At 46.0% G+C, this 24,308-nt stretch overlaps 1 protein-coding gene across 2 annotated transcripts in view; it reads left to right on the top strand.

Annotated features, from left to right (window-relative positions):
* ABCA4 (ATP binding cassette subfamily A member 4) overlaps positions 1–24,308 on the top strand; it is a 1,118,748-nt gene that overhangs the window by 293,476 nt on the left and 800,964 nt on the right. For both annotated transcript variants that reach the window (XM_085601480.1, XM_085601481.1), the window contains exon 7: positions 6,075–6,272. In XM_085601480.1, coding sequence (XP_085457606.1) covers positions 6,075–6,272 — 198 coding nt within the window. The remainder of the gene's footprint in view (positions 1–6,074; positions 6,273–24,308) is intronic.

The raw sequence follows: 24,308 nt of genomic DNA on the forward strand, positions 1-24,308 counted from the left end.
GGGCTCAGAAAGCCACGAAAAGGCTGGCCAATTTGACAGGGGAACACAGTGGCCCATCACTTTTGCCTTGTTGCCTCCCAGCTGCATCAAGCTGCCTTGAGCTGTACACACCAGGGCTACTTGTCCCATGTCTGCATCCGTGCAGGGAACACAGCACTCATTAGACCTACTCACACATATGTGAAACATTTCCATAGAAACACAGAGTCGTGGCACTGGGGACTTGCAGGAGGCTGCAACTTCGCCTATTTTTAGCGCTCGTTAAAATACATGCATTCTTTCCACCCAGCAGGTGTCCCAGGGGCTAGGAATTTATCTTCACGGTTAACTTAATGCTGCCATACATCGGGCGGTCCACCAAAATGTGTCACTAGAGTGAGGGGCTCCTACCGGTCTTTTACAGAGCAACAAGGAAGTATCCGAACAGTAAAGTGATGGTGGAAACTAAAACTCATCTTTTACATATATGAAAACCTATATGTGTTTGCGGTGCCCAGGGAGACGTGTGCAAAGGCAGGAAAGGGTTTGAAGAGAGAACAGGTCCTGCCATGTTTGCGGCACCTGTGGCATGCGGGGTACCAAAAACAACAAAGCATTTGTGGAATCACCGATGTGCGCTATTCTGAAAATAAAGACAAATACAAAGATCGAATTTTAAACAAACTACCAATAAGCTGAACGCACTGAACACGTTTTATTTTGCAAATGCCGTCAGTTGAGTGAAAACCACATTTCCATCAGCAAAGGGGGAGGTGTTTGGGTAGGAACCGGAGCCACACAAAAAAAGTTGCTTCTAAAAATAAATTTACGCACAACCGCAACATCGAACTAAATTTTTCTTACACTCCAGCAAATACAACGAAACTTACTAAATAAACATTGTGCTGTCACTGGGGTTACCTCTTCCGTCTCCGTTTAACACATAAAAGTAACCAATATGGGGTACGAGAAATACAGCAAGTGAGAGAATTGCTGGGTCTATTGACAAACAGTGGCACCTGTTCTCCCACTGTCAGGACTGCGCCAACAAACCAAAACGCTTATGGATTATGGCGCACCCTAAATCCAACAAATGGCGCAAAGAAAGAATACTACTTTGATGCCTGAAAGACGGAACAACAACACCCTCACCTACAGAAGACTGGAATATAGTACACACGAAGTGTCTGTGTGGCGCAGTGTGCTCCGACGTGACGTCACGGACCAGTCACGCTTGCGCCTGCAACGTAGAAATGGCCAATCACTGTCTGAATGGCTTCATAAGCCATGATAGTGATTGGACCAGCTTGGTTACAAAGTGCCCACGCTCAATGCCCAAAGCTCAGGACTGCGAGCCAATCTAACATGATTGGCTTGAGTAGGGGATACTCCCCGCTCATTAGGAGACCGGGGGCTGCGGCATGAAACCCTCAGTCTCCTAATGAGCAGGCTAGACTGCGCATCTTCGGACTGATCGGAAAAATGATCAGCCCAAAACCGAACATGCGCACTCTCAAGTTGCTGCTGCGCTACACCTCCACCACCACTGACCCTTGCAGCATGTTGTGCCTGCAGTGCGTGCACGGGTGCCCCACCCCCTTCAGAGGCTGAGCCAGCCATTGCGCGCTTGTTGTCACCTGACTGCCTCGGGCGTGGCCCCGTGACCCGCCGGGCCATCGGATTAATTATTCGAATTTGAGTGGCAGTGACCCTGGAGTAAGTTAAATTAACTTAAATTGTTTAAGTTAATTTAGTCACACACCAGCACTGATTGTGTAGTGGGGCAACGCCCCAGCGCCCTAATGGACGCACTGCCGCTGGCCCCAACCTTTATAGGGAGAAATCTATACTCCATTATAGACCATGTATTAGTGTCCGCCCCTGCCATTTGCATGTGTGGCAACCTTAGTGTTCTACCCTCTTTATTTAGTGATCATAATCTGCTAAAACTAACTTTCTTCTTTTGGAGAAAAAGGAATGATGTATTTGATTTAGCAAACCACATTAACCCGGTTAGGACAAATAGCGGCTGAATTAAATGGACGGGTGTTGACCCATGCTTAATTATGAGGAAAATAGTAGTTTCCAATCATAGGGAAATTACATACTGTCTCCAGGATGAAATCACCCCACTATTAGTGACCGAGAATTTCTGTACATCACAAATTCCATCAAATCACTTCTAACAAAGAATCCTGGGCCTTTATGCAACAAAAAAGGGGTGGTTCGATGGTGCTTGCACTAAAGCCTTACAAGTCTTAAAACATGCCTTGTCTAAATCAACACAAGACATATTAACCATCCAAACCCCACAGTGTGAGTACAAAATAGCTATATCCGCCCGGAAAATGATAATCAAGGCTGAGGCATGGGAAAACCTGGTTATCTCTGCAAAAACCAAGAACAAGAAACTTTTTGGGGATACTGTAAACGCTCCCTTTCTGAAGAGTGATAACATCCCAGAATTCTGTTCTTTTGTCTCTTCAGATAACTGGGTGAAATATTTCTTAGAAATGTTTAACGATAACGGGGAGATGATGAGAGTGTTTGAATGGAAGACATCTCCCTCTGAATATCACTAATGAGGAAGTCCTCCAGGAAATCCAGGCGACTGCAGGGGGGTGGGCCCCAGGACCGGATGATATCCCAGTTGACGTGTTTAAATCTGGCCCTGTGTTATAGGGACCCATCTTAACTCAAGTGTTTAGCTCAGCTGCCACTGATACAATCCCAAAGACATGGGGAGAGTCGAGCATCATACCCATATTTAAACAAGCATTTGCAATGCAATAGGTCTCGCATTTACGTGAGGTTTAGCTATTGGCATTGTAAATGACTAACTTGTAAATAAAAGGCATTGTCATTACAATGCCAATAGCTTAAACTCGCATAAATGCGAGACCTATTGTATTGCAAATGCTTGTTTTATTTTGATAGGGAGAGTACCGTCACTTCTCAAGAGAGACGTAATGCTTTTATTTGGAGAGTACCAGCACTTCTCAGAAACAAGCAGGTACTCTGTTACAGAGTACCTGCACTTCTATTTTTCCATTTCAAGTACTGATTTGTAACAAAAAGATATAAGGGAAGAGGATGTGGTCTAATGGCCAAGGCGGTTGACCTTGAAGCTGAGGAATGGGTTTGAGTCTTGGCAGGGACCCTATACATCTTGTGATTCTGTGCAAATCACTTATCTCCCGTGTCTAACAAGAAATTAATTTGTCCGTCTGTAATGTAACTGGTTCTCATGTAAAGTGCTCTGATACCTTCGGGTCTAGTTTGCGCTGTATAAAACTCATAAAAACAATAGATGTCTTTGTCAGACATTATTGTAAGCTTTTTTCAGTGATAAGCGAAGGGAAAGTATAGACTGCAAGGTTCCGCTGGCCTAGGAGAATTTCTACAGCATAAAGAATGGCACACATATGCCCATTAAGAAGCCGGCCGCTTTGCTCGTTTGAGACAGGTGTCACCCCTGCAGCGTTTACAGCATATTTTGTGAGGAATTAAGCTAGCGCCATAAGAAGATGCGAGACGAGGGTTTCCCAGGGAGACGGATGCCGGGAAGCGTTGCTGCCTAGTCTGCGAGAAGCCTTCTTCTTGGGCACCTGCCAGCGTTGCTGGACCGGGCTCCAGTCCTGAAAGGTACAGTACTGCACGCTGCAGCAACCCCTCCGGCGCACCAAGGGTTAACGACACGCCGTGTCGGTCGGTCCAGAGCTCCATTCCTGTAATTGGAGACATTATTTCCTTGGCGCACCTGACAGACCTGACCTGCTGCAGCTCCGGTGTTAGCAGGGGAAGAAGTTAGCGAGCACCATCGCGCGTGTCTGCAGCTTGTTTATATGCATCGTGGTTTCACCTGAAAGCGCGATGCAAAAATAAACACGCATGGTCTGAAGAGACGCCGTGCGCGAGCATGAGCGAGCTAAATCTCCAGTCCGGATGGGCGGGGCCTAAGGGACACAGGGCGGACACCAACCCCGCTTCCAGAAAAGCTGGACACAAAAGCAACGACAATAGATCTCGCCAAGGCGAAGCAGCGCATGAACTGGCGAGTCCTAAAATGGGGATAAAACAGACGCTGGAAATTATCGTCCAATCTCACTCTCAGATACTGCCTTGAAAGTGATGATCAGGGTTTTGCTGTTAATACTCGAGGAATGGGCATTCGAGTACTCGGTTTTAACCCCAGTGCAGTATGGGTTCAGGACACGACTTGGGACCATTGAGCAATGCACTAACCTAGAGCTACTTATCGGCAAGTATACTATGACAAGGCAGGTACCATATATTTATGCTTTGCCCATGTAAGTAGTGCATTTGATCTGGTGGATCATAATTTACTCTGGCCAACCCTGATCTCTATGGGATCACCAAGGGCGATTATTGGGTTTCTCTCTCGTCTGTACGAGAATTTAACTAGCCAAGTGCGTTTTGGCCCCCAGGGGGAATGTTCATCCAAATTTAAAGTGGGGTGGGGATTTGGCAAGGATGCCTGTTAGCACCAATACTATTCTCTCTTTTTATTAACCATTTTCAGACAATTCAGGCCGATGGCCCAAGGGTGACAGGTTGTCCGATACCCATTTTATTATATGCGGACGACGCTGTACTCCTAGCAAGAACTTCGGTAGGCCTCCAGAGACTGATTGACGCATTTTCAGCATTTATGACGCAAAGGAAAATTGTAATTAATAAATCCAAAACATATACCATGATCTGCGGGCATAAACCAAAAACCCCCCAAAACCTTTTTTATTGAGAATACCCCAATTAATACTGTTAATTCCTTTTGCTATCTTGGTATTTTATTTTCGGATAACTGCACTTGTTCCTAACATATTTTAAACACTAGATCTAAAATGAGCTGGGCAATCCAGGGAATTTTTAAATTTTCTTCCAAATTAGGGAACCAACCAATTAATGAGATGGTAGCAATATATAAAGCTAAAGGAGCAAGTATAGCCCTTTACGGGGCAGGGCTTTGGGGCCATGTAAAAGCATAGTACTGCAAATGAAAGAAAATTCTTTCTTAAAACGTTTGTTATATTTACCGCCATCTGCTGCAAACACTATTGCACATCACGAGGTCGGTCTCCAGTTTTTAGAAGATCTCCTATTGGTTAGACCACTGTTATTGTGGGACTCAATTTGGAAAAGGCAAGAAACCGCTTTTACTAAATCGATTATTTTAGATTGTCTTAATTTGCATGATGCACTAAAATTTCTGTGGCTACTATATATTAATTCCTCTTTAGAAATTTTGTATAAAATATCAGTATGATCAGAGACATCAAAAATATTGTCCCATACAAAGAAGGAGATCAGAGACTCCTATTTTCAATATAGGTTGGATCTGAGATCAAAGGGTGAGCAGGAGAAATCTACTGTCGCCTTGTACAAATCGTATAGCTTAGAGGAGGGTGCTAACAATTATTTGTCATATGTGACCAATGTCCAGCACCGTTTTGTGCTACTAAGATTGAGATGTGGCACTGTTCATCACCTTGTAGCATTTCTAAAAATGTGGACCCATCCATCTGATGAGGTACCATTTCAGTACGATAACAAAAATAAACAAAGCACATTGCACTTTATTTTGTTTTGTAATTTTTATCAGAATTTTATGTGTTTTTATCTTAAACCATTGCTTGTCGCCCAAAACACTAGGTCATAAAGTAGCAATGAAATTTCTAATGACACTAGGTGACCCCTTGATATGTTATAACATTGCCCTGTTCATCTTGAAATCAATTAATGCGAGGAAAATTATCCCACTATAGTATAAAAGAATTGAATTGATTTTATTAACTCCGTAGCTGATTTCCTTTAAAGCAATAATAATGTCATGTCTATTTTTGAAGCCTAGTAACATGAGAATATGTCTCGATATAATGTAAGAAATTAAATGATTTTAATAATTGTGATTGTATTTAATATGTTTGTACTTTTATGGCTACCTCTTTTGATAGTCGAATAAAGATTTAAACTGAAACTGAAACTGATAAAGTAATGATGCTGGTTTAGTTGCTGTTATTTAGTATCTAGTTGGTAAAGTAAAGTAACCAGCGCTGTCACCCTCTTGAATGCAGTTTGCCTTTGGAGTGCCCGACTTGGCCCTGAAGGACATCGCCTGCAGCCAGACCCTCCTGGACCGCTTCATCATCTTCACAAGCCGGCGGGGGATGCAGTCGGTGCAGAACGCGCTGTGCGTGCTCTCTCAGCAGAGGCTGCAGCGCATAGAAGATGTCTTCTACGCGAACGTTGATTTCTTTAAATTGTTCCGACTGGTGAGTGTAACATGTCAATGTGCATGTCAGGAAGGCTAGGGGGCGAAACAGCTGCTTCTTTTTCTCACATATCTCTCCTAAGTACTTTGGATAGGGTTTTGTCTGACTTAAATATGTGCGAGTTAAGGGCTTATAATGGTAAAAAGATAATAAGGCTAAGCCGTAACCAGATTTCAGCTTCAGGAAGTGAAGTGCTTTGGTGAAGTATGGTCTTTTTTTATGGGAGCAGGGTTGCTGTCTTTGCAGAAAGTGTTCATACAGGATGTGCACACCGACTGCGCGGTACACTGCAATGTGTAATTTCCCCCTGCATTTCTGCAAGCATTGATAAAGCCAATCGTTTTGACTTTTTTCCTTAAAAATTGTAAATAGTAAAAACAAGCATTGGCAATACCAATAGGTCAGTCTTTTTAAAGGGATGTTGTATGGCTATGCGAAGCATAACAAGTAAATAGCATCGGATTATATATGTATTTGTGTGGAAACAACTGTAGAAATGTTGTGGTATGCTATATTGATTTGTATATTGCATTAATCACCCGAGAGGGCATCCAGGCGCTTGCATAGGTGTGTAGATTTGTGGTCCCCAAGGTGCTAATACAAAGAGCCAGGTCTTTCGCTTATTGCGGAACTCAAGAAGTGAGGAGGAGGCTCTGATGTGTTGATGTAGGTCGTTCCATGTCCTGGGTGTGATGTAGGAGAATGATTGGCCTCCAGTTTTGCTTTTGTGGAAGCGAGGAATGTGTGCAAGTGAGAGTGAGGCAGAAAGGATGTGTCTGGTGGGTTTGTGAAAGTGTATGTGGCTGTTCAGGTATTCTGATCCTGCGTTGTGTAGGGCTTTGTGTGTGTGAAAAGTTAGAACTGGCTACGTTTGTGAATGGGGAGTCAGTGAAGCTTCCTGAGGTGCGGTATGATGATGTGAGTTGTTGCGTCCTAATAATTATTCCAAGGGCCACACTTACCACTGGCCCGCAATATTAAGTAAAAATAAGGAGCAGTTGGCAACGTGGAAGGTTCAAACGTTTATTAGCCACCACAGAACTCTATATAGAGGAGCCTCGTCGATCCTCACCCATCAGGTGCGCCGAGGAAGACTGCTGGCTCCTTGACAGTAACACACTTTTATACAATATCAGTACAGTATACAAAACCTTATACGTGGAAAAGTACCAGTTAGTCCTGGCGCTCCTAATGAGCTCATGCCTATTTCTAGTTTCGGTTACACATACAAAGGGTTACTATCTTTACAGAGAAGGTCGAAAGGGTGACTCCCTTCTCGTCCCAGGTCTAGAGGAATTTGCTTGATACTCCCTTTTAGCAGATGTGACCTTGCTTCTCAGCAACTCAGCCTGTCTCCTAATAAATGCATGAAAAGGGGGGAGCAGAGGGTGTGCGGAAGAGACCATGTGATTCCCAAGCGAAAGAGCCGCAATCCAAGATGGAGGCGGTTCGGTTCTCGGCCCTTTTTGTCGTGCTAAACATATGGGGATTTCGAACCTTTGAATACACCATAACTAATCATACTATCATTAGATATACTGCGCTAATCATACCATAGTGACTTGAATACCTCAGAACGGCCCTTTAGCGCAGCATAGCTAATAACGGGGTCAGTCTTCAAAAATACCCTCATCGATCTGCATTAATTCATGCATCTCCTTCTGAGCCCGCTGGGTATCTATTCTGGTTTGGATGGGCTTGGGCCTAGGGATGGATCGGCGAACCTGAGTAGCGCAATATGCACAACAAGCAGGCCCGCACTGTAGACAGAGGCAGCAGGTGAAAATGAACCCTACTATTCCCAAAAGAATCATGAATAACTTCCATCCCCAGGTGGTCACCAAATCCCAAAACCACCCGGACAAAGACCAAGTACCAGTCTCGGTGTGAATTTCAGAGGCTAGCCGATGCAGTTTCTGGATGGCTAAATGGACAGAAGGGGCGGAGTCAGGTATATATACACAACAGGAACTGCCGATGACTCTACAAGCTCCTCCGCGATCAGCTAGGATAACATCTAAAACAAGACGATTTTGAAGGGTCACAAGCTGGGTCGCCTGGAGCTCCACTGTGATATTAGTTAATATTCCTGCAGTAGTATTAACCACCCCTTCCACCACTCTAGATAGCCTCCTAATTTCTTTACTAGTGAGTATGGGTCCCCATATGGGCAACACCCCTTTTATGATATCAACGAATTGTTGGGCTGGAGTGTCAGTCTGGTCAGTGGCATCATTACTGGCGGTTTCAGCTTTCAGGCTCCGCCGATTTAAGGAATGAGACTTATGATAATCAGAAGGAGCTATGTAGACCGGTGGGTAAAGGAAAGATAAGTAACACCTACCTGCCCATCCTCTGGGTAGCCAAGTGTATGCGTTTTCACCGCACACAAAATAAACATTGGGAGGGGTGAGCGTTGGGGGACTACTGAACGTCTGCAGTCTATAAGTGTAATTACATCTACTATAACCTACAAATAAATGTCCAGTACCCTGCACGCAGAAGGAGGAGGATGTATTCAGTACCGGGACCGGAATGATTTTCTCATCTGAGACATTTCGCTCCTGGAAATACTTGAAATACTCAGTAAAGTTAAAAGTCATGAAATCCAATACTTCATCCCTCAACCAGGTATCATTTTCATGATCAGTGTACACGTTCATGCAGGCGGTAGGATCAAGGGTACCATCCGTTCCCTCAGCATTAGGAGTAAAACCTTGGTGTTTCTCTATATAGGCTAGAATCAAGGCATAATCCTTCTCTGAGAATCGACGTTCATCTATAGTGTAGTGTTCATATAGCATGGATAACATTTTGAATCAGGCTTCGCAACTACCTAAATAAGATAAGGGCATTGATATAAACAAATCTTGCTTATGCATCACTGACGGGAGGAGACCACAGACCCAACAATCAGTAACATTCGTGGAACTATGAGTCTGGTGCAGCATCTCAATGAAGGCATTATGTACATATGTCTGTCGGTGCCTTTCCTTATGAGGGGCAAAGGTCTGGAAATGATGTTCCTTAGGAGCAGGGGTAGACACTATCAAGGTGTGTACAGGATGGCGGAACTCTAGATATATAAACAAACCTAAGCATAGTACAAATGATACAATCAGTATAGAAATGAAAACAATTTTAACACGCAAACTCCATGAGGAGAACATTGGCAAATGCGGGGGAATGGTACGGGGTACTATGGGACGCCCTTCTTCAGGGACAAAACGAGCAAAAGGGTACATTTTCTCACTAAAAGTCCAATATAATCTCGGGAAAAGGGGGCTACAAGCAGTCCGACCTGCCGGAGGGTGCTTCTTTCCTGTGTCCGTATAGAGCCTCACAGGCAGACTCCTATCGTTCAGAGAAACCAAAAAGGTAAAAAGATAAAAAAAACTTCTCGTGTTGGGGTCGCACTTGACGCAACCCTTGTTGGAAAGAAACTCCACCTGGGCCCCCACCAACCGATCAATGTCTCTATCTTCGTTCTGAACAGAGCTTTACTGAAAGTTCCATGCTCTCAACGAGTTCAGTCCAGTGTTCTACCAATCCTCAGGTCTTTTGCCGAGGCCTCCAACTTCACTCGCCAAGGCTAGACCTGGGATTCTCTATTTCCGGGGCCGCAGGTGATATCGATCCCGACCAGGGGTTTCAGGATTCACAAACAAAACGGGCACAGTGGGGTCAGACGAGGAGCTGGGCTCCCGACCAGATGCCTCGCTTTGGGCAATTGGGTGGCCACAAAAAGGGGTTTCCAAGCTCACAGCACTCTCCCCTCGCCCGTCAACCTCTCTGCGGGTGTCCAGGGAAAGTGGTTCTCTAGTGCTGGGTTCGCCCTGAGTTGGCAGGCCTTCCTCCTGGTCAAGCTGCTCCCTGGGCAACGGGAGGGGAACTCTCTTAAGATGGGAGATATGGATCCAGTGCTGCTTCCCCTCGACTTTCACCGCCGTTCGCGTGGCCAGGAGCACCTGGTACGGCCGGGACCAGCGTGGATCCAAACTCGACTTTCGTTGGTAGTTTCGAACCAAGACCCACTGTCCAGGTTCTACGCTGTGTCCAGGACCCTCCGGCAGGGGCTGCAGTACGGCAGATATCTGTTGATGAATGGAATGGAGATCTTTAGTCAAAGCATACAAATAGTCAGTCAACATAGGATGGTCAATGTCCCTGAAGGATTTGGGCCGGGGTACTCCCCACACGTTGGCAGGTCTGCCAAAAATTACTTCATAAGGGGAGATACCGCTCCGGGAATGGGGAGTAGTTCTCACGGACAACAGGGCCAGGGGCAGGAGATCAGGCCATTTTAATCCTGTCGTGTCCTGAAGTTTAGCCAGTTTCAACTTCAGAATCCCATTATATTTCTCAACCAGGCCCGCTGACTGAGGATGTCGGGCTGCGTGAAACTTCTGCTGGATGGACAGACCCTTGCATACATACTTAACTAAGTTAGCATTGAAATGTGTCCCGTTGTCACTCCAAATCACCCGTGGCAACCCATATCGAGGAAAAAACTCTTTTACCAGAGCTTTCGCAGTTGCCAGGGCAGTATTTTCCTTTGTGGGATACGCCTCCACCCATTTACTAAAAGTACAAATCACCACTAGCACGTATTTCAGATTGTTAACTCGCTCTAGCTGTATGTAATCCATTTGGAGTACTTCAAAAGGCAGAGTGGGTGGCGCAAAATTACCCGCCAGGACGGGAATACTAACCCCAGTATTATGCTGGAGACAAATCATGCAGTGCTGGACCAAGTTCCTAGCCGTCTTATGGATATTAACATTATACCAGACAGGATCCAATGTTGCACAGATGCCCTGAACTCCCACAAGCGAAGGTCCGTGTGCCATGGTTACTACCGCATTTACAAATGCGTTTGGCAGTAACCATCGACATCTCTCTGACAAGTCAGTCCAACATCCATTCTCATCAAGCCTCCCCACCTGTTCTCGCCAGTATGTCAATTCTTCCGGGGTCACTTCCTTTTGTAGCTCTTTTACACTATCTATGGTGTTGTTAAAAACCCCTGCTTCTATCATTCTTGTTACTACAAACATGGAAGTGGTGTCAGACTGGGCTGTTTCCTTGGCGATTCTATCCGCAAAGAAATTTCCCCTCCCCACATCATCAACTATAACCTTGTGTGCACTGCATTTGACTATGGCCAAGGTCTTAGGCAATGTTAATGCGGCTAGTAATCGTTCAACTAATGGTCCATTCTTTATTTTCTCGCCATGAGATGTCAAGAATCCTCTTTCCGCCCATAACCTCCCGAAGCTATGTGCTACACCGAACGCGTACTGGCTATCGGTGTAGACATTTAGCCTTAAGCCTTTCCCCAACTCGCAGGCCCTGAATAATGCAACCAATTCGGCCGCCTGGGCCGACCGGTATGGTATCTTTGCTGCCTCGACTACCGTTTGCAGGGTAGTGATCGCATAAGCCGCAGCTGTCGTACCATCCGGTAATCTAAAACAGGACCCATCAACGTACAATTCTCCTTGGGCATCAGATAGTGGGGTGTCAGTTAGATCTATCCAGCCCTTGGTTTCTTCTTCAGTTCGAAAGATACAATCATGTATGTCTTGTCCACCGTCTCCCGAAGGGAGGGGTAACAACGTGGCAGGGTTCAAATTAACACATCTTTTGATCGTTATATGAGGTGCAAACAGGGTCAATTCGTACCCTGTAAGACACGCACTAGTTAAGTGCTGCGTCTGTGTCCTGTTTAATAATACGTCCACAGCATGAGGCACCATCACTGTCAGATCCGTATTCAGGACTAGCCCTTCCGATTGTCTGATTGCTATAGCCACTGCCGCTGCAGCCCTCAGACAACTGGGAAGTGCTCTGGCGACATTGTCCAAAACCGCCGAGAAATATGCACAAGGCCTTTGCTTACCACCAAAGTCTTGTGTCAACACTGAAAGAGAACAACCGTCCACCTCATGCACGTAGAGCACAAAAGGTTTCCGGTAGTCAGGGGTGCCAAGCACAGGAGCAGAGCAAAGAGCAGTTTTCAGAGCGGAAAAGGCAGTCTGGCATTCATCAGTCCAAGGTAAAGGTTCATGCACATCCTTCGTAGTTAGATACAGGAAAGGTTTAGTCAAGAGAGAATAGTTAGCAATCCATTGGCGACAGTAGGAGGTTATACCAAGCAAAGCGCGGACATCACGTTGCGTGCGAGGAACAGGCATGTTAGTTATGGTTGCGATGCGCTCAGAAGTCAACCGTCTTCCCTCCTTCGACAGGAGATGACCGAGATAGGTCACCTCCGGTCGACAATATTGAAATTTAGAGAGCGACACCTTGTTACCATGCGTAGCCAAATGCTGTAGCAGGGTAACCGTGGCATCGCGGCAACCATGTTCTGTATCAGAGGCCACAAGGAGGTCGTCGACATACTGCAATAGGACATTACCTGGCGGCAATTGTAAAGAATCCAATACTCTCTTTAGGGCTTGGCTGTAGATACTAGGACTTTCGGTATACCCCTGGGGGGCGCGACAGAATCTAAAGCTGCGGCCCCCCAATGAGAAACCAAACAAATGTCTACTATCTGGATGTATGGGAAAACTAAAGAAAGCATTCTTCAAATCAACCACCGAGAAAAATGTTGCAGTGGGAGGAAACATGGTCAAAATGGAATTAATGTCTGGTACCACAGGATATTGGGGTACCACAATCTTATTAATCTCTCGCAGGTCAATCACAAATCGATAGGTATCAGCATAATCAGGGGACTGGTGTACAGGGGCTCGTTTAAGAATCGGAAGAATAGGGCTGTTGCAGATGTTGGAAGTCGTTTCCTCCACCACCCCTGTTTTAATCAGATCAGAAATAATGGCCAGTAAAGCGCGTTCTCCCTCGGGGGCTATTTTGTACTGTGGGATCCTCGGCAATTTGGCATTCTGTTTCAAAGTGATGGACACCGGGGGGATTTGTAGGAACCCTACGTCAGTGTCCCCCAGGGCCCAAAGATCCCTCGGGAGTTTTGCAAGCTCAGGGGGTAAGGAGTCCGTTTTAGAAAAACATTGAATGGAGGGGATAGAGGTATTCCTAATGGTCAGGTAAACTCCATCGGGGGAGCAAAAGATGCGGGCATGCAGTCTTTTTAATATATCCATACCCAGGAGATTTTCCCCACACTGGGAGGTGAGGAGGAAAGGCGATTCTATTGTTACCGGCCCCAGAGTAAGGGAAAGTGGCTTAGAAATGGGGCTCACCACCGGAGTTCCAGAGAACCCTACGGACACATTAGTCTGGCCAGACAGAGCGGCCCCCGGGACCAGGGCACGTGAAACAGAACTGTTCATAGCCCCTGTGTCAACCAAAAACTTACCTGATGCATCCAGTAGTTGTGCATGGACATAAGGTCCAGCTTGATCTATCGGGATTGACACATGCCCCTTACTCTGCCCTTGGCTGTCCTATGCTTGAGTATATCCGGAGCCTTCGTCCGTCACACGTCCGTCATGGTAGTACTGCTTAACCTTGGCTTTGGTCAAAATAATTCTGACTATTCTCACCTCGGGCTGCCTGCTCTTGTCTCGTGTATCCACCTCGGTGCCCACTCATTCTTCCCCGTCCCCGACCTCGTGAAGCAGTATTCTGCTCATACAACAACGGGCACTGTGCTCTCCAATGCCCCTCCTCTTTACAGAAAGCACATTGATTTATGCCTAGATCCGTTCGCCCAGCCGTTTGCGTCGGTCCCGCCCCTCTTGGAACGAAATTCTGCAACCCTCTTCCTCTTCCTCTACCCCTCTCCACTTGCTGCAGTAACACTCGAGTTTTCAAATCTTTCGACTTTCTTTCTGTCTTATCCTTGCTCTCATTTTCCCGATGCTCATAATACTGAGCCATGCTTAGTATTGTGGAAGGCGTGGTGGTCGTCCAGGTACTCTCAGCTGCCTGCAACCGGGCCGATACCTCAGGTAGCAGATTGGTTACGAATCTATTGACAAATAAGCGCACACCCCCCTCCGTTGCCAGGTCCTGTCCGCTGAAATCAATGAATACTCCCTCAAACCTCGTGAAAAAATCGGATACACTCTCATCCTTCTTTTGCTTACAAGCCGTCAGTTTATCCCAATCTACTTTCCTGGGTGGGATTAATGAATGCATATAGGTTATTATTTTTTCAGGCAAGGTCAGTATCTCAGGTCGGGGCTTGTTCCCTGGTTTACGATCTCTATCCCAGTTTCTCAGTTGGTCCCATGTCCCACCAAATTCCGTAACATGGTCCTGGTCATGTACCTGGCGCCAAATGTCCACCGGTACTAATAAGGCAAAGAATAATTCAATATCCGCCAGCGTCATTACTGCTGATGAGGCGGCCTCGGTCAGTTCCTTGTAATATGCAGTGGGGTTTTTTCTAGGATCTGGCAACTGGCTTTTTAGGGATAATACCTCACTCCGCTTCCAGGGGGTATAGACCCATTGTTCCTGGAACCGGGCGTCTATTCCCGGGCGGGTAACGATACCGTGGGCATCCACCACCTCAGCAACTTCCGGATGGAAGATAGGGTGCACTTCTCGCATAGGGAACTGGGAGAATCCGACGGGAATGGCAGACTGCAAACGAGTTCTATAAGAAACCAAAGTCTGCACCTTCCCATACACCTCTTCCGGCGTCAACTGAGATTTGTGAACCTGATCAAGAATATCATATAATATAGCCGGAGCTCTCCCTCCCTGGGGTACCTGTTCCCATACAGAAATAAGACGGTTGGCCATATGCTCCAGGGCATGCTGTTGCATCACCGGTTCGTAGTCTTTCATGGTACTCCAAATATCAGAAAGAGTATAAATAGGATGCCGCATCCACTGGGACGCTTGTGTGGCAATAGTTTCCCTTTCTTCCGTTCCCAAGGCAGAATGAGTGAACAACCTCCTACCCTCCGTTAGACTGGCCGGATGTATCGGAGTAGTTACAGCTGTTACCGGCGTTGTACTGGCGGAGGAGGAGGGCAGAACAGAAGGGGAAGACATCGACCCCGGCAACAGCTGAGGGGTCCCGGCTGCAGCTGCCGTCAATAAATGCAAAAACAATAAATTAGGCAGCATGGCCATAACTTCAGACACAGATGTCGGCAACCGGGAGAGGTTCGGCAGGGGGGGAGGGGTGGAAGTGGCCGGGGGAGCCGAGGCCCCCAGAGACACATTGGGGGCCGGGGCCGAGGCCCCTGACACCTCCGGATATATCCTCTGCGGTACATAAGGGGGCGGTGGCCTGGTGTCCAATAAATCCTCTATTTCATCTTCCGCATTCGGACGGGTCACATAGCTCTTATTAACCTTTAATCTAAATTCGCGATTCATGCAATCCAATCCCTTTTCTACTCTGTCTCGGTCATAGGCCATAGCTTTCTGAGTAACATTCTGTCCTGCCTTGGCTCTAGCTACTTTCTCTTCCCTTATTCGCCGTTGTTTGGCCTCCTTCTGCCATGCAATTAGAGCATCGAACATAGCCTGCCTACTTTGCCTGGAAAACAGTTGTTCCTGTAGGAACGCAATTTTCTTCTCATCAAACGAACCCGTCTTAGGCCATCGTAACTCCTCATTTCCCTTAGTATACTTATGCCACAGAGTGCAGAACAATAAGGGAGAGATCCCATGTTTGACATACATAAAATGGCTAGGACTGCCCTCCGGCGGGGCGGGTTGGCTCTCAGCTAATCTGGAGTCACTTGTTCGGCAGCAGCAGCCAAAACAATTCAGTTTGCTAAAACAGGACATTTTGGTTAGTTTTTAGACATGTACACACAAAACAACGATCAACACGAATCATACATAATATACAATCGGTATTAGAGAATCAAGCCCGTCGACTCTGGTTCACAGTTCAGACACCAAACTGCACACGGGATTCCGGTCACCCTTCCGGCTCACCACTAAGACCAGCTCCCAACGAGGACTTGCCCCGTCAGGAGTATGCCTTGTGGCTACCCAGTCTAGGTCACAGGTCCTTCCACGTGCAATCTGTCTATATTCCTCCGGCGCGCTGTTTTAATCAAATCAATACGATCTGTACGTACATCGAGTCAAACCACTGTAACGCTAACCCAACCAAGCAAGGCACCACCCTCCGGTGCGCGCCTTCAAATCAATGCACCGCTGCCCAGCGCGAGCTTCAAACAAATGCAGCCAGTGTTCAAATAAAAAAATGCATCGTTCTCAACGAATGCTCTTAAATCAATCAAATAGCACACCGTCCTCAACGCGTGCTTCAACAAAAATAATGCACCGTTTACAACGCGTGTGTCAAATCAAATCAATCTATACTCACCGGGTGCACCCAGATACGAATGTTCATTCTCCGCTGCCAACTTCTCCCGACCAAATCAGTCCATTTTCTGGGTTAAGCCCGTAGGACCCCGGTGAAGGGTGACTAGCAGCAGGGGACGTACCGAAAAGTCGCGCAGGGTGGGAGAAATCCTCAGGCTCCTCTCCCGCCAACCGGTCAGGACGCCCCCAATCCCACCACCCGAGTACGGGGGGGGGAAAGACCCTTTCACGGGGTCCCTTCGTGGTCGCCAACTCTTGCGTCCTAATAATTATTCCAAGGGCCACACTTTCCACTGGCCCGCAATATTAAGTAAAAATAAGGAGCAGTTGGCAACGTGGAAGGTTCAAACGTTTATTAGCCACCACAGAACTCTATATAGAGGGGCCTCGTCGATCCTCACCCATCAGGTGCGCCGAGGAAGACTGCTGGCTCCTTGACAGTAACACACTTTTATACAATATCAGTACAGCATACAAAACCTTATACGTGGAAAAGTACCAGTTAGTCCTGGCGCTCCTAATGAGCTCATGCCTATTTCTAGTTTCGGTTACACATACAAAGGGTTACTATCTTTACAGAGAAGGTCGAAAGGGTGACTCCCTTCTCGTCCCAGGTCTAGAGGAATTTGCTTGATACTCCCTTTTAGCAGATGTGACCTTGCTTCTCAGCAACTCAGCCTGTCTCCTAATAAATGCATGAAAAGGGGGGAGCAGAGGGTGTGCGGAAGAGACCATGTGATTCCCAAGCGAAAGAGCCGCAATCCAAGATGGAGGCGGTTCGGTTCTCGGCCCTTTTTGTCGTGCTAAACATATGGGGATTTCGAACCTTTGAATACACCATAACTAATCATACTATCATTAGATATACTGCGCTAATCATACCATAGTGACTTGAATACCTCAGAGTGTGGCGTGGGAGGTGAAGAATGAGTCTTGCAGTGGTGTTCTGCATAATCTGGAGTCTGTGTAGGAATTTTTTGGAGATTCCGGCGCAGAGAGTGTTGCATTTGTTCATCCTGCTGGTGATGAGTGCTTGCGTGATGGTCTGTCTGGTGTTCAAAGTTTTCGCAGCATTCATTGGATGTGGAAGCAGGAGGTGCACACTGAGACTTGAGACTTCATGTTGAGCTTGTCCTCGAGGATGATCCCTATATTTCTTGCGTGGTCTGTGGGTGTTGGTCCTAGCTATGATGGCCACCAGGTGGAGTCCATTAGGGAGGTCTTGTTACCTAATGCCAGTACTTCCATCTTGTCAGAGTTGTTCTGCAGGCAGTAAGTGTAGGTTAAAATGGCAGATAACAGTTGCACTGTCAAGTCAGACCTTAAAAACCATGTAGGTTAAGGACTACCCTTCTCCAATCAGTGCTGCTGCCAGGGAAAAACAACATAAATAATCTAGTTCTCAAAGACACTTTAATAGCATTTTAATGTTGTGTGTACCCCTGAAAGTTCAAGCTTGGGAACATGGAAGGAGGGAAACACTTGAAACACAAGCTGAATGAAACACACAAGGGGTCAGCAAGGGACATAAAGCACCAGCAAGCTCCACACTTGCACTGTGAAGGTGTTCTGTGGTCCGGCTACAGCCCAAAACCGAGAAGTCCACACCTCACTCAACTGCCAATCACATAACAGCTTCTACTGTTTGAAGCAACACTTCTGGGAAGACACTGCCTTCTGGCGAGACAGGTCACCCAAGAGCTTGACTGCACTGGAATATGTGAAACAGGTTGGTTTCATGACACAGGTACATATCACAGCAAATAAAATTCCTAGCCGTTGCCTTACAAACTAGTATTAAGCCTCACAAAACAAATTAACTTTTAAAAAATACAACCACCCACCCTTAAAGACCGCCCTTTAAAATTTGTCAAGCATCTTCTAAAAACCTCTCATTCAAACCTATGTATGAAATCTCACAATCACTTCACCAGCCTCCATTTCTTGTATATTTCAACTAATTCGTAATAAACTCCCATCCCCATACCCTAACCCCTCTCAAGGGCTGATCCACACACACAGCAAAGCAATTAACCAACCTGATTGTGGTCTATAAACAATCATTATACCTGTCATTCAGACTGCACCCGATCATCAGCGATAAATTACAAAATCTTCCTCTAGGCACCTATATTACTGCCAACTTTCCCCAACTGACCTGCCTTAATGTCATTGCTTAATCACACCAAAGTTACCAACGTGCTGCCCAAACCTACCCACATTGTCCTCTGACACTTCACCCTTTCTAGACCTGCCCCTCCTGCCCAGAGGCCAGTGTCCCCTTAGTAGTCCCTAGACTGTTCCACCTGCCCGAAAAGCCCAGGGGGCAAAGCTTCCCTGTCGCCTGCTCCCTTTCCCCATCGGGAAAGATGGGGCACCCCAAGAATTGCACTACACTGGAAAATGTGAAAAAGTGAACTATAACGGGTCAGGCAATTAAAACCCCTGGCCATTGTCTTACAGACTAGCATTATCCCTGCCTAAACAAATCCATTTCTAAAGAATACACACTTCACTCCTAAAGACCACCCTTGAAGATTTGTGAAATAACTCCCCAACGACTCTTGTTCAAACCTTTGAATCACAATCTCCTCACAATCACTCCAACAAACTCCAATTCTTGTATAACAGAACTCATAACAAACTCCCATTCCTCACCTTTATTTCCCTCCTTATTTACCAGCTGCATACCTGCCAAGTCACACGGTGGCATCGTGTGACACACAATATCGGCTCCCATCAGGCAGTTTCCCGGTGAGGAGCCGACATCACACAGTGGCAGGGAAAACCAGCTGAAAACCACTCTAAATTTCGAGCTCGTTTTTCCGAGGCATTGAACTGCTGGCGTCCATTAAGGGGTGTGAAACCACCCCGGGACATCGGCACAGGCCTCAGTAAGCTCTTCTTTTTTTTGGGGGGGGGGGGGGGTTCAAGGGGGCTTGGAGGTGGGGTGGGGTTCAAAAATGCCTCATAGGTATTTCTCAGCATGAGGCCCCACCCCCTTCAAGGGCCCACCCCTTCCTCACTGTGAAGTTGTTCTTCAAGTTGGCAGATATGCATCTGGAATGATCAGGGACACTCACCAGAGCCTGCTGTCCGGATGGTATCCTGCTTGTGCCTTGCACTAACTCCCTCCTTGTGAATATATTTCCCGTCTCGGTCTTTCTGTGCACCAATGACAATCTTCTGAGGCAGCAACATGCCAGCACCTATATTGCACAAAATGGAGATTTTGACGTCCTTGCATTCAAATGGTATAATTTGCTTTTCATTGGAAATGTAAGAAAATGTGAAAAGATGTAAGGAATCTGTGATGGACGCACCACTTGTTTCCTGCCAAGGAGTCACTAACTGAAACGATATATTCCAGGGCCTATTTTATGATGGGACCAGAGCCTGTTTTTGTGTGGAGGTGTCAAGTTCAAACATATTACTTAGAATTTCTCCAAGTTGATACATCAACTTTAGAGAGGCAATCACAGCTCACTGTTTCCTACTTGTTCTGCTTAAAGTTCGCTCCTTAACTCAGAGAAAGTAGGTGTTTGAACTTTAGACACCTTGCTCGACCCATCATGATTCAGCCTCAGCAGTTTCCCTGTAGAAGTGCTAAAGCTCCATTACTCCAAAATACAGACAAATGAGGCAGGATGAGCTACTCCCACCTCAGCTGGGACAATTGGAAATCTCTGGTATGGGCTGCCTGGAATTGGCCTTATTATCTCAGTGCTACAGAACATGGCCGCTGAAATGTTAGAACTCTTTGATTGTGTGTGCGTGATTTGCTGCCCTTTACACTGGGCTCTTACAAGGCTTCTGCACGTGTTTCAAGCTTGACCTGATCACTATCAATCCTTTTTTTTGCAATTTTATATAGCGCTAACTCGACCCGAAGGTATTGGAGTGCTTTACATGAGCACCAGTTACATTACATAAGGACACATTCATTTTTGGTAGCATGGGGAGATTAAGTGAGTGGCCCAAAATCGCAGGACGTTGAGCCGACGCTGAAAGGCTACTTGTCCTTTTCCCTGGGTAGTATGCAAACAAACAACGCGGACAAGTCCTTAGTAGGTTTTTGGTCGTAGTTCATGACCTGTACCTTCTTCGGGGAGCGCAAAACAACAGATAGTTGTTTTAGGAAACCCCTCACCCACCTACCTAGTAGGTGGCATGCTTCATCATCGGGGCCCAGCTGGATTACCGAGTGCAATCCAGCTGTGCTTCAACGCCTGAACTACAGCGGAGCGGGTTGTTGAGTGAAGAGTGAAAAAGTGCTATGTGAAGTGAAATTCTGTGATACAAAAGTCTCTAGGAGATGCCCTTGTAAAAGTTTTAATGGAAGGGTCTTAGGACATAGGTAAAAACATCATCGGGATATATATGAGGTTTTAAAATGTACCTCTCTATCCCTGTGAAAGTGTAGGTCTACTAGTTTCAGCCTTCAGGTGTGCTCAGGTGGCTTTCTTCAGGACCTAATCTAAGTGTGTGGCCAAAAAAGGAGATATAAGACCACTCTGGTGTATATATCAGCACACGCCCTAAAGTACGCTGTGAGTGTGGTGGGATCTTGTTACTTGCAGATCCTGTACGGGGAGTACTTGGACTCTGTTTGAAAAACGCCTCATGGATCCCATCATACAATGCTATAACCAATTCTGACTATTTGTCTGGGGCTACATATCATTGTCACCTACGTTATGGACCGAATCGCCGGCGGGATCATGTCTATTGTGTGTGTACGGATGTGTAGACAGATCATGTGAACGTACATGGGTGCAGATGGATCCATGTATCTTGATGCTGCTCTGCTTGGAGCTACTCTTCGTTGCACATAGTGAGCTGTAAAAACGGGCTTGTGACTTTGCAGGTCACTTTCTTCTGCCTGTTGGGCAACAAAGCACTATGAACCACTGTGATGGGTCAGCACTTCCATATAATACCACAGGGAATCCAAGTTCTACAAAATTACTGTGGTGCTGGTTTTTGTGCACTTGTGTGTCTTACTCCAGGGTTCGACTATTCAGAATGCCTCAAACATGACATCTTTCGAATGAAGCTGTGATCCTGACACTGCTGGCTGTAAGATAGAGGCATTACAGACAAGCTCATAACTTATGTAAGAATAGAAGTGAGCTATCTCAGAGTGAGGTATAATATGGGGAGAGGATGTGGTTTAACAGCTAGGGCGACCGATCTCAAATCTGTGGAACCGGGTTCGAGTCTCGGCAATGACGCTCAACATCCTTTGATTCTGGGCAAATCACTTAATCTCCCCATGCCTAACAAAAATGAATGTGTCCAAGTGTAACGCACCTGGTGCTCATATAATGCGCTCTGATACCTGATACCTTTGGGTCAAGTTTGCGCTATATAAAACTCCGGGGAAAAAAAACATGCGGTAGCACTGAAAGTAGAGAACTAACATGCACATTCCAAGAAGGGAGACATCTCAGAATCAGGTAGAACATGTGGTAGCACTATAACAAAAGGGTGAGATGCACATGCCAAGAAGCATACCAGTCCAGTATGAGGCATAACATGCTGTATCACTGAAAATAAAGGGGTTGACATACACATTTCAAGAAGTGAGCAAACTCGGAATAAGGTTTAACATACAGTAGAACTGAAATATAGGTATAGGCAGGTGGTATGCAAATTCCAAGAAATGAGCCATCTCTGAACGAGTTATAACATGCGGTATCATTGAAAATAAAGGGTTGACATACTCATTCCAAGAAGCGAACCACCCCAGTACAGGGTATAACATGCACTGGTAACAAAGGGGTTGACATGCACACTCCACGAAATGAGCCATCTCTGAATGAGGTACAACAATGTAATAGGACTGAAAATAAAGAGGTTGACATGCTCATTCCAAGAAGTGAGCCACCTCAAAATTAGGTATTACATGCAGTGGCACTTATAATATAGGGTTGACATTCACATTCCTAAAAGTGAGTCATCTCGTAATGAGATATAACATGCAGTGGCACTGAAAATAAAAGAGTGAAATGCACATTCCAAGAAGTGAGCCAACTCAGAATGAGGTATAACATGTGGTAGCACTGGTAACAAAAGGGTGAGATGCACATGTCTTGAAGAGTGTCAGCCCAGTACGAGGTATAACATGTGGTAGCACTGCTAACATAGGGGGGTGACATAAGCATTCCAAGAACTGATCCATCTCAGAATGAGGTATAACATGCAGTGGCACTCAAAATAAAGGGGTTGACATGCACATTCCAAAAAGTGAGCCATCTTGGGATGAGGTTTAACATGCAGTAGCACTGAAAAATGGAGGTGGTAAGCACATTCCCAGAAATGAGCCATCTCAGAATGAGGTATAACGTGATGGCCTTGAAAATAAAGGGGGTTACATGCACATTCCGAGAAGCAAACTACCCCAGTATGAGGTATAACATGTGGTAGTTCTGGTAACAAAGGGATTGAATGCATATATTACAAGAAGTGAGCCATCCCGGAATGTGATACAACATGCAGTAGTACTGAAAATAAAGAGGTTGACATGCATATTCCAAGAAGTGAGCCATCTCAGAATGAGGTATAACATGCGCTAGCACTGGAAATAAAGGGGATGACATTCACATTCCTAGAAGTGAGCCAACTCGGAAGGAGGTATAACTTGAAGTGATTTGTATCAATAGGAGAGAGAGGAACAGGAAATTGGCTAGTTCACTTCCCCTTGGATATATATAGATACAATCAAAAAGAGCTAGCTATTAGTTAGGAACTCATGTAGTGTGTGTCAGAAAAAAACAAATTTGTTTTTTATGAAGCCCCTCACCCACCAACCTATTTGGTGGCATGCTTCATCATTGGGCCCCACCCAGGGCACCGAGTGTGCCTCGGATGTGCTGCAATGTCTGTTTACAGCGGAACGGATTGTGTTAGGTGAGTGTGCAGTGATGGTGTTAAGGGTGTAGGTTTAAAAACTGTCCTAAGGGTCCCAAAGTCTACAAGGGTAATTTAATTGAGGGCCCTTGGCAGTGTTAAAAGCAAGGCTGCGGATGTGTGTGGAGATAACTATGGACTCCCACATCCAATGTGGCCAACATGTTTCAGCCAGGCCTTGTGGTAATTCTGGCTTTCATCAGGACCTATGTGTGAATGGTGAATTAAAAAGGAGGTTTACAGAATGTATTAAAGCTCCTAAGTGACGCACAAACTAAGGTGCGATATTTGTAAGAGGATGGTTTCCTCTAGTTTTGTACCTGTGGGGGTAAAAAACAGACAAACAAACAGAGAGACACACATGCACAGAAATAAGTTAGCATCAGATTAGGCACCATTATACTTGTGTGACTTCATACCGTTGTACATGTGTAGTAATTGTAATAAACGCGGAGGTGTAATATGGTACGTGTCGGCGCGTGATTCAGATATGCCGTATTGGGAATATGCGGTACAGTGCTATAAATTCAAATAGCGAAACAATATATCTATGTACACTTTGTGGCAGAGGTGCTGAGGGAGACATGGGAAACATTCACTTCTTACTCTCTTAATAAAAGAGTCAAACTCCATAAGTTCCTGGAGGGGGTCCAGCTTTCTGTCACACTCTGGTGGTGTTAAAAAGGAGAAAGAGAGAGTGAGGCGTGACCATGTTAAAGTCACGGAAGCAATTCCCACAGTCAGGGTGTTGACAAGAGTATCCCCCCATTTTCCCCACTTACTTCATCACGGCCCTGGGACCCGCAGCTCAACCTACTTGGCCTTCACAGGGAC

The sequence above is a fragment of the Triturus cristatus genome, chromosome 4_2, assembly GCF_964204655.1.
Source record: "Triturus cristatus chromosome 4_2, aTriCri1.1, whole genome shotgun sequence".
In the NCBI taxonomy this organism is placed as follows: domain Eukaryota; kingdom Metazoa; phylum Chordata; class Amphibia; order Caudata; family Salamandridae; genus Triturus; species Triturus cristatus.